Below are 12316 nucleotides of genomic sequence, written 5' to 3' on the forward strand. Positions count from 1 at the left end.
AACTTGTTTTGCTCATAACTTTCAAACCGTAGCTCCGTTTTCAACGTGCTACTAGTCTACGAACTCGTGTTAACGTGTACTTCATAACGGTACCTCAGTCAACCTAGAATTCCAACCGAAACAAAAAGTCAACTTTTGACCCTTTCGATCAACGATCAACAGTCAACCTCGGTCAACGTGCAAAAATTCCGACATGGTTCGGGACGAGATGTTACACGTGTTCTACAGTTGAGTTTTCATGTGAAGTTTCTTTGCCCTACGATGCCCTTTATCAAAACTTCTCGTATCCGAGATTAAGAGGAAGTGAGGAACTTGGGCAGGGTTTTGATGGACTGCTCATTAGTAGGAAAGAAAACGTGGACAACGGCAACCATTAACATTGCCAAAGCAAGTGAAGAGTGAAGTTCGAAGTGGCTACTTAATCATTAAAAGTTACAGGCTTTTGTGCTACAATCAGTAACTAATTAAATCAGTTTTATAATTAAAAAAATCTTGGAACAAACAATTTTGGTTATATGACAATGCATTTTATTTATAACAACAATAAACAATATCTTTTAGTCCTAATTATTTTTGTGATAAAAAAACAAACAATTAAATAAACATAAATTATTCTTTTCAGAAAAAGGAGAATTTTTTTTTTTTTTTAAATGTAATCTTGAATCCGTAGGCAACACTGGTACATTATAAGCGAGCATGTAGTTTTTGTCCTGTAACCAAAAGTAATCTCCCTCTGCAGCAAGTATCTCTTGTCCCAAAAAACTTCACCATGGCCTTTTTCTAGGGTTTACTTTTTGTTCTTTTTTTTTTCTGCTTGGATCCCAAAAAACCAAAAGAATATCCATGGACTTATGATCCCGTTACTTTTTCAGTTCCACCAAATGAATAAATATTTATTATACACTGTATACCATAGCCCAAAAGTCGGACAAACACAACCTTTTTACATTGCAAGGGTCAACGCAAACTTATCTATCAAAACGAAACCCCCATGAGAATACTGATTTACTTTTGTGCTTTTTTTTTTTTTTTTAATTTCTATGAAGAATTAAAAAAGCATCCACAAGTACTCAAGTCCTCTGAAGAAAAGATCATTATCAAACCCCATAGAAGAATAAAAATGTTGGATAACGTCACGATCATCATGGAAATTCATTTTTCTCATATAAAATTTAAATACACACACACTTTAAGCTAATACTTTAAAAGATTTCTGAAGTAGAATAACATGCAGAAAATACATACTAAAAAGCTAAAAAGCTAAAAAGCTAAAAAGCTTTTTTTTTTTTTTTTCAAACCCTAAAATTAGTAGTACTAGAAGAGCAATTTTTGAGACTCCCAACTTGTTAGTTTTGCTTGTGTTTATGTTTTTCTACCTCAAGCATTCTGCATCCTTGCCACAAAGGCATTTATAAACTCCGGATACTGGAAAATTTCATCCAAGACTACTGAATCCTGACCCAGCTGAAGACTCATGGGAACCTCGCTGCTATTGAATGGAATTCCATGTGAGACGTCCAAAGCACCATTAAAATTTCCATTTCCATATCCATATCCAAGCGGTTGAAGTACTCCATGGTTGTTGATGTTGTTGTCAAAACAGTGGTAGTGTCCAGCCGCCATATGATCATTCTTTATCCCCGTCATCATCCTCATGCTGCTATCATAGGAAGAGCATTGAGTAGTTGCAGACATGCCGGAGGAGCAACTAACAGGAAGAGACTCTTTGTCGTTGTCTTTGGCTTTGGCTTTCTGAGTACCGCATTTCTTAGACGAGGGTTTCGGAAAGAAGCGGTGAATGACCTCTTCTAACAGACCCGAATCGGAAGATTCTTTAGGAAAGAAATCAAACTCAAACTCATCAGCAGCACCACCAGCTGTAGCACTAGCACTAGTGATTGTCTTGTCGTAAGAAGAAGAAGAATGATCAACTAGTGATGATGGCATATTCATACAAGTGGTGGGATTTCCCAAACAACAAGCAGAGACAGAATTAGGAGGATTTGTAGAATACAAAGACGACGACGACGACGACGACGAAGAGGAGCCGTTGAAATGTGGAAACTGATTATAAAACGCCTGAGGAGATACCAAACATGGGTTCGAAGGACTAACGAAATCACGAAGAAAGAGCATGTTGATTGAAGAAGAAGAAGAAGAGTTATCACAAACAGCTTGAGGGTGGTGTGACGAAAACGACGATTTCGAACCAGGATTAAAGGAACGGGAGGTCTGATTCTTCGGTTGTGACTGTTTAGGGAAGCTGAAAGCTTGAGGAAGAGGATGGTGATGGTGATAGTGATGATGCTGATGGTCAGGTGGTGCTGCAGCAGCAGCTGAAGACGGTGGGGGTGAAGGAGGGTAAACGAAGTTGGTCCTGGCTTTGAGGCCACGCATGGAACGCGCAGCGTAGTCGTAAGCACATGCCGCTTCCTCCGCCGTGTCGAATGTTCCCAACCACCGCCTTTCTTTCGACTGCGGGTCTCTGATCTCAGCTGCATAACGCCCCCACGGCCTCCGCCGAACTCCCCGATATCTCATAGTGCCTCCTCCACCGCCGGCGGCTGAGCCACCACCACCGGTAGATGATTCTCGCTGCAGCGGGCGTTTGTTGTTATTCATTGCTGTGTTATTGATGCATTTCTTTTGCTGTTGATCGGAGATTATGTCCGGTTCGGAGCTGTGGGTTTGGCCGTTGATTCGCCTAAATGCTTCCTCCATATATCTGTGAAGAGAGAATGAAAATAAAATAAAAAACAAAGAAGTGAAAGAAATTAGAGAGACAGAGAAGGGAATGACATGTGATGGTATTATTTTTGGGTTTCAGGCGGTGAGTATTATCGCTATTTGGTTGTATTTATAGTCAGAATAACATTAATTGAATTACATTTAAAGAAGGAAGAGAGAAACAGTGGAGGAAGTGGCGGAGAGAGAGGTTTGGGGCCTAGCTCTAGAAAGTGATTGATTTATTTCATGCACGGAAGGGAAAACACAATATTCGAAAAAACAAGAATAAAATAGGGATTTAAGAAGTAATCTTTCTAACGACTAGGATGTTCTACTGGGCCACCCGTCCAAAATTTAGATTGTCATCATCATTTTTATATGTCTTTAATTTTTCAATTTATATATATATATATATTATACATATATTTTTAAAAAGGAACAAATTAGCCAGCCATGTTGTACATATTTTTCATCGAGGAATACTATTTTTCCATATTGTAAAAATAAAATGGAAGAGAAAAAGAATAAAAGGGGTTGGACTCTGTACGGTACAATTTCCATATCAATTTAAACATTTTTAAAAGTTGGAGATTACTGTTCACCTTGTTTATGGTAATTTTCACCGCTGGTACTGCTATCCCTTTTTTTTTTTTTTCTTTTTTTCTTTTTTTTTTTTTAACTCTCGGGGCTGTGACTTTGAGAAATGTTAAAAGCTTTTATCATTGCCAGCTAAGAACAACTTGTGGGATAGTAATTGCCTTCGACTATTCCCAAAGTTAAAAAAATAGGAAGGTGTGGAGGTAAATAATACATGATTGATGTGGTTTGAAGATTTATTTCAAATAAGTTCGAGTAGTAATGATATGTTTCTTTTCATCTTCTCAAAATTTTCTTTCTTTTCTTTTTTTTTTTTATTTAATTTCTGAAAATGGGTCTGCATCTACACGTCTCTATCTAAATTTAACCTGTAATAAAAGAGTCAGAATAATGAACAAAAAGAAGAAGATATGTATATTAAATTATGTAGTATTGCTTACTTGTTTTTTTCTAAAACTTTTCTGGGAAGTTGGAGAAGAAGAACTAATCTCCTTCTGGTCCCTTGTGATTACCATTCTGAATGATTACACTGGCGGCGCTCAGAAGTTGTTCCTTCAACCTTGGTTTTTGTTTTTGTTTTTTTATTTTTTTTAAAAAACAAAAAAACAAAACAAAACGTCTTGAGGCTAATTTCTCCATAGCTGCATTTTCGAAGGCTGAATATGGTATTAGAGATGCTTAGGGTTTGAAAACCAAGGATTTATGGGTCACATGGACTTGTCTGATATAGGGGGTTTAATAGCTAGGGGGTCTTTAAGAACTGGGTTTTTTAGCTTCTGTTTCTAAATTGTACTCGTTGAGTCAGAAAAAGGTAGACAAACATTTCTATTAACCCAAGGCCTTCTCTCTCTCTCTCTCTCTCTCTCTCTCTCTCTTTCTCACACACACACACACACACACAAATCTTTAAATTATAACTAATTAAAAAGGACTCAAAATTAATAACACCAAGTAGTAGTAGAGCTCACTTTTAACATGAACGAAATTAACTTGTTCATCAAATTAAGATATACTTGATTGTAATATAAATCAATATGAACATCATTTCAGTGTCGGTGTCTTTCATTTCAAATTGATGATCCTAAAAGATGTAGAAGAAGAAAAGGTAAACCCTACATGCTTTATATAACATGTGGACTATATATATATATATGTGTGTGTGTGTGATAGCGTGCATGACAATATATATTAAAAATATATTTATCATTATTAATCATTGTTATGAGATTCATATTTATATATCAATTGCTAATAGATTAACCTTTTTATATATCAATTGCTAATAGATTAACTTTAAAGGTTTACTTTTCAATTTACGATTTTATCTTTTAAAAGGTTTAAATTAATTTAAATGCAATTAACTATTAATTAATATGTAAATATAAATTCTACATTTCTACTTATAATAATTATTAATATTAACAAATAACAATGCTCATGTATTTATTACCAAAAACAATGCTGATTTATAAATAATATAAATATATATATGTTATAATAAAATGTGAAACTGGTGGCTGAGACTTGCTACTTTTTACGGTCACTTCAGGAGATAGAGTTATTGTGATGGTCATGGACTAACGAATAGAAAAACAAAATAATTGAAGGAATTTATATAAAAAGAGAGTGGCGGTTGGGTGGAGAAACAGGGTCTGTTTTAACTTCAAGAGTTGAGAAAAGGCGGAGACGCCAAACCCAGAAATGAATTAAGAAAAAGATGAGCAAACCAAGATTTTAGCGACAACAAGATATCCTTCTGTCAGAAACCCAATACAATTCTTGGGTCTCTCGAACCCATCCGTTTATACATTATATATATCCACCGTTTTGATTTTAGTGTAAAATTCTTAACCAATCCGCTCATTAACTAATTGCCAAAACCCATTTAAAAGATTTTGTTTTTTTTTTTTTTTTAGGGCCTAGAATTTAATAGGATACATAACATTTTATTGTTATTATTATTATCATAAAGAAATTAAAATAAGAAAAGATTATAAGGAAGTTTTGTATAATTGAATTTTGAAGATGTATGTGGCAAAAGGTGCCATGTTTGAACCCAACGTAACATGTGTCAAAATGAGAGTAGGCCATCAAATCGCAGCAAGTAACCGGGATTTGGGTTCCCGGGAAGGGGTATAAAAATAAAATAAAAAATCAAAAGGAGAAGAAGCAGCTTTATCGCAGTCCGATTAGAAATGAGAAGTCCAGGGACTTTATGATGCCCTCCCCTAGAATGTCAAATATTTCTGCTCTCTCTCTCTCTCTCTCTCTCTCTCTCTCTCTCTCTCTCAAATGTTCAATTCAGTTTTTTCCTTTTTTTTAATTTGAGTTGTAAGGAATGTCTTGAAATGCCCTTCAGGTCCTACCCTATACCCTCTTTCTACCACTCCTTATTCCAATGCACATATATATATATATATATATTCAAATAATTTTGATAGAAAATAATTTTTTTCTTTTTTCCTTTATAGAAAATAAAGATATGTTCGCGTGTGTGTATATATATATGTATAAAATTTTTCTCAAATTTGAAAATTCTAAACAAAATTTATGTAAAATTCATTTCGATTATAGAACTGTAAAAGATGCAAATTTTCAGTATTAGTTTAAATATTTGTCCAATTTTCCATGTACCAATTAGGGTTAATGGACTTCGTGAGGAATGCCTGACCAAAAATAATAATAAATAAATTATATATGGTGCATGAAAACGTACATTAGCAATTACAATTTAATTAACTGTGTTAAAATAATCGTAAAAATACATAGTCATAGTCAAATATAAACTCACAAACAAATAACATAATAATGTTATTTTTTCTCTGTGATATTTGGGATTGGAATTCATGGATTTTTATATGACAAATCAATAATTTTGCGTTTGGCTGTCGTTAAGAAGACAACATATAAATAATATATATTTTCCTACGTTGAAGATTTGGATTTGAATTATATTATTATTCGAGAAAATCACGGCTTCAATTCACTAGTGATTAAGTTTGAGTGCTACTACGGAGAATAGAGTTTCACAAAAAACATATATAAAATATAGATACATGAATAGTTAAGTAGGTTTTCAAATATAATAAGGTTAATTTTATGAGGAGGAAGAGAAGAAGGGGTACAGCTTTTAACGGTTATGGACTGTAGAAACCAGCCTTCCACCATAGCAAACAGTATTATTTGTGATACCATCTCAGTTACAGTGGATTCAAAGTATAGTATTAATGCCTCTCTCTCTCTCTCTCTCTCTCTCTCTCTATTCCTCATCAGCCTTTCCATAAGAATTGCAGACTGAAAGCTTCCAACCTGCTCCGTACATCACCATATCCCGATTCAATTCGTTTTTTGCAGGCGTTTTGAGATACGCTGGCTCTTACTAGTTATTCCCCCAAAAATACACTTCAACCCCTTTTTAAACTATTAAATAAATCCCTTGCATCAAATTATAATTATCATGACATTTCACACCTTCAAATAGTATATAATTATTTTCTAGATAATCTGAATATATATGTATTAGACAAATGAAGTTAGGTAAACACTTAACATCTATATTTTTTGAATTATGGGTTGCAGTTCTCATACCTCCTAATTTTTAGACCCATAAAATAATTTTGCTCTTAACTACTATATATATATATATGTATATAATATAGAATTAGAAAGGTGTTGTATTGGAAAACCCCTAACCGCAAATGAGAAACCAGCTGAACGAGTAACCAAAAGAAAAGAGCAAAACAAATGAAGTGGGGGTTGGGGTGTTTGGATTGGAGTTGGGAGTTTTCTAGAGAAAGATTGAGGATTATTGAATTAGATGGTATACCTTTTCGAGATCCAAAAATGTGGAGGCAAAGCTACAAGGTCTACAACCCACCTACCAAATAATGTTACCTGACTTGGAAAACAAAAAGTTCTAACATATAACATCACGAAATCCCCTGTTGCCCCTGTTGTTTTCATGTCAAACGCGTGGCCTTTATCACTGTGAACTCTCTGCAGTGGACTTTGATTTAATTTCTAATTAATTTATTATTTAATCAAATTTAATTCCATTTCTGACAAATAGGATTGTGTGTGAAAGTGCCCGGACCAGTACTCCTCCACTCCTACCCCAGTGCCCACTTCTCTGTTTTTATTTTATTTTTTTTCCTTCTATACATAATTATTTTCCTATTTTTTAAAAAACAATTTAATTAATTATTTCTATATAATAAATGTTACGTTATTATTATTATTTGTTTAAGTAAAACGGGTATAAGTAAGCTTTGGCACTTTTTGGCAGTACTGTTTGGCAAGCTACGAGTTGGATAGGGGATCTTTAGAAGAGACCAGTATCAATATGGCTGTCGGCTTCAGACTCCCTCCTCTATGTGTATGTGGTTTTATTTTTCTTGAAACACTCCCTACCCAAATTTTCCTCCTTCCTGATTCCTACCCTAAATTACATAAATAAAATATTTTCACCCAAAAAATATATATATATATATAAATAAACTATATATTATTCACCAAAAAAAGAAAAAACTATATATTGATTGATACCTTTCTTCTCTCTCACAAAATTTACAAAATAAATCCCTGAAAATTTCTTTCTTAATTCGAATTTAATTTAATATATTTTGTTTTTTTCTTTAACCTCTAGCTGCGAGATTAATTTGCTTACCTTTTTCAGAATGTCAGGGAGAAAGAGATGTTTGGATGTCACTGAAAGGGTCTGAAAGAAAGAGGGAAATTAATGCCACGCATGGCAAGCGAATGAGCAAAAGGGATGGAGGTAGGAATCGAGAGGGAGAGGAATAGGACTAATTGCATGGACAATTCTGAAGTCTATCGTCAACACCCATGCACCAATGAAATTATACCTAAATATATTTATTTATTTTTTATAAGAATCCTAGTTTTGTTGTTTTTCTTTTATTATTATTATTACTTTTAGTACAGGATGGCTTAGTTGGAAGAGGAATGCATCACATCTTTTGTAAAAATTGTAGATTTAAATTTTTATAAGTCTCAATTGAGTTTTGATGTAAATTTTATGTGTAGTGTACTGTAACAGAGAATGATATGAATAATAAATTAGATAGTTTGTGAACTCTTTCTGATTTGTAAAAATGCAAATTATTAATGATCCACAAATTTTTAAAATCTGGATCAATAATACTTATTAATAGATTTATTTTTTGTTCCAGAAAAAAAAAATTTATTTTTTACTTTTTATTTATTTATTTTGGAATTAAATATAGAAATTTAATGAAGAGGCAATAAAGCATAAGATTTTAATTTTTGAAAAGTGAAAAACTATACCTAGCTCATATTTTTAGACCATAATTATTTGATGGTTATATATATGTGATAATAATTAATAAATTTCTAGTCAATGCATAAAAGTAAAAAAGCAAATTGATTTCTTTTAATCCAGCCATTTGTAATATGGGATGGAAAAAAAAAAAAAAGAATTGAAAAATTACTAGGCCACATGGAAACATGAAATCCTATTCGTGATATATAGTCAATACTGACCGAGTTCAGGGTACATTAATAATTAATACTGCCTAATTAGATGACATGAGCTGTGGATCGATCAATTAAGAGGTATTCAATAATTGCATGTATTTAATATCAAAAAATAATAATAAAATAATAAGTGCATGTACTTTTCCAAGAGCAACATAACGATTTAGTTACTTTAAAGTTGATATTTTGGAGCTAAACAAGAGCATTTCTAAGTTGCCTTTTTTTTATTTTAAATAATATAATTTTTAAAATAACAAGTATTTTGAAGAATACTAAAATATAAAAATTGTTATTTTTTATCCAACTTTAATAATATTTTTTTATAATCATTTTTTATTTTCATAAAACATTTGTAATTCATATTTTTTTCGTTTTATTTTTCACTTCTCCCTACATCATAGTAGTGTTCTAAAAAATTGAAATATAAAAAATTATTAATTAATAAATTTAATTATAAGTGCATAAAAAAATTTATAATAATAAATAGGTTTACGAAATGCTCTATATAGAAAATGCGTTTGGTTCTCTAAACTTGTTGGAGAGTCAAGTCTCATTGTTTACTTAAAGTTTTCAATTTAGAAAGCCCATCAGAATAATGAAAAATAGTTGTGAATCTTTAAAAAAAAAAAAAAAAAAGGCTTTTAAAAAGCCCTTTAGAGTTTATGTTTATGTTACATTAAATTAAAATTAGAGAAAAAAAAAAGAAGAGAGAAATTGTTATATTATGTTTTAAAAATTATTATTTAAATATATATTATATGGAAGAATTAGGTTTCGAACATGGGAGATCTAGCTTACCCACTAAATATATGTTATATGTTTTTTATTTTTTAAAAAAGATTTCTTTAAGAATGATAAATGGTGCCCTCTCTCAAAATAGTCCTATATAATAGTGTCCCTTTTTAATTCTCAATTTCAAATTACATGAAGTATTGCATTCTTTATACTGCAAAACACTATTTCAAAAAATGTTAATTTTTTTTTTTCCATTTATGTAGTTAGTAACTACTTTTTCTATGAAAATTATGTAAAATTGTTTTGTAATATTATTCAACTTAAATTTTCCATTTTTATATAATTATTGGTGCCAATGTGGTCAAAATTCCTATTTTGATTTTAAATAGAAGTTACTTTTTTATTTCCCTATATATAGTTACCTTTTAATTTTGTATAGAAGTTTCATTTCGATTTGTTCAAAATAGTAGCAAATAAATCCTAATTTAAAATTCATTAAACTTTAAAAATACATAATTATTAGTTTAATATAACAATTTAAATTACCATCACTTTAAAAAATTTATTTTATCGTTCAACTATGCCCCCTCTAAACAAAATTTTTGAATCCACCATTGGTTTTGACTAAAAGTTCAAATTCCTAGGTAATATATATTTTATTAACGTTAATATATATATAAGTTTTGATTAAATTTCTAATTTAGCAATATTTTGTTATGCATTAGCTGGATGTCTTCTAGGCTTGCTCAGAGGCTAGAAGAATGTTTTAGCCTCCTAATTAATGATTACTAAAGTGAATTAATGTTCATTAGTATATATGTATTAGCATGATGCAAGATATGAATACCAGTTATTCTATATAGATTTTGTTAACAACCTTAGAATGCTATTATATGATTTTTCTCCAAAAGGTAAAATTAATACGTAATCAATAATTTTTCTTTTCGGTAAATCCGTATGCCAAGCAATAGAGCACAAAGTTTTGTTGTTTCTAATATTTATAATATACTTTCTCACCTATAAAACAAAAACAATAACCTTATGGCTATCAAAATATTTACCGAACTCTATTTACTACAAATGACATTGCAATATTTTATTGATTTGTGTTGAGTTTTATTTATTCCAAATAGTTAATTTATTCATCTTTAAGTTATAAATATTTCAACAAATAAAATAATACCATATTATTTTATCATGTTAAGTGATAAATAATTTGATTGATATAGCATTATTTCAATATATATATATATATATATATATTTTTACTATCAGGACGGATCTAAAATAAAATGATACAGTTAAAAAATATACCATAAATATATATATATATATATATATATATATGTTTTGGGATTCCTTTAGGCCGTAACTTTTCAGTGTATAAATGAATTTGAAACTATGCGTATTTGGTCTAGTCTTCAACTCTGAATCCATGTGTTAAAGATTGGATCCAAATCCAGGAGGAACTAGGAAGCCTCTTTGCCTTGATTTTCGAACCATTCGAAACCTAGCTATTTATATATATAGGCTGTGTTTTTTTTTTTTTTTTTTTTTTTAACCCCCCGTTTGTGATTATGTCAAGGAAAAAAGCTAGAGTCTAGATAATAGAGTATGAGGGTGATAAATGAAAAATGGCCAAACTGCTAGTTTTTTTTTTTGTTTTTTTTAATTTATTTACCCAAGAGCTATCGACCATTTGAGGTTGCATTATATCATGGATGAGTAATGGTCTAGCACCAGTGGCTATTCTATTTGCTTAGCTATGGCAAGCCCACTGGTACTATTATTAATTCATGATTTGCCACACGTACGTACTAAGGATTTTTTTTTTTTTTTAAATTTTATTTCACTGATACTTTTCCTTAAGAGCTTATAATAACATATATTTATCAAGGCCATCATTTTGCTATTTTGACATGTCCCCGAAAATGCATTATAATTTGACTGATCACTTTAATTATTTTTATGACATTTTTTTGTTTATTTATTTCACGGAAAGCTAGTTATCAAACTTGAGAATTGAATTATTGGATAATTATGAGCTCGGCATTGTTAGTGAATTAAGCCTCCTCTGCTTAATTCGATCCAATTTAATTTCAACTTTTTTTTATTACGTTAATTATATTACGAGTAGAATAATATTACAGGTACTAGGCAACAAGTCGATAACATACTTGTATTTTATTTTATTTTTGAAATAAACATACTTATAGTTTAAAAAATATATAAAATGAAATATATTTATGTCACATGAGTTGGTATAGAAAGAACCAGTAAACGCTATTGCCCAAAAAAAAAAAAAAAAAATAGAAGTAGTAAAGATTTTGTATATCTATGAATTATTTTTGGTAGGATTACCATCTGTTGTTATAAATCACTCTTAGTTGGAATGTAATTTATTATTTTTGGACATATAATAAATTGGAGGAAGGAGTTTTATAGCCTCAAGCGCGACCCAATCTAAGAAACGGAATAAAAACATGAAGTGATATTTTATCTTTAATTATTTTTTTGTAAATTATTACAAAAAATTCTACTTTAATTAAGATAAAGTCTATCTTGAATTTAAAATCTCATGATGCCAGTGATATATTGTTAAACGCTTAGATAGAGAAATAAAGAGCTATATTTTGATTAATTGTTCAGGTAACAATTTGAAATTATTTTTTTTTTCTTTTTAATTAGAAAAAAAATTATTTTGGGAAGGTATACATGTGCAGCAAGATTTCATCTTATA

General features: G+C 30.7%; 1 protein-coding gene across 1 annotated transcript; it reads right to left on the minus strand.

The window, feature by feature from the left end:
* Positions 1-1377: 1377 nt before the first annotated feature.
* LOC107428447 (ethylene-responsive transcription factor ESR1) lies at positions 1378-2794 on the minus strand. Its single transcript, XM_016038974.4, has one exon. It carries the CDS (start codon positions 2719-2721, stop codon positions 1378-1380), a length of 1344 nt encoding a protein of 447 aa, XP_015894460.3. The 5' UTR covers positions 2722-2794.
* Positions 2795-12316: the final 9522 nt, after the last annotated feature.

This window comes from Ziziphus jujuba, chromosome 12 (genome assembly GCF_031755915.1).
Source record: "Ziziphus jujuba cultivar Dongzao chromosome 12, ASM3175591v1".
NCBI classification, from domain to species: domain Eukaryota; kingdom Viridiplantae; phylum Streptophyta; class Magnoliopsida; order Rosales; family Rhamnaceae; genus Ziziphus; species Ziziphus jujuba.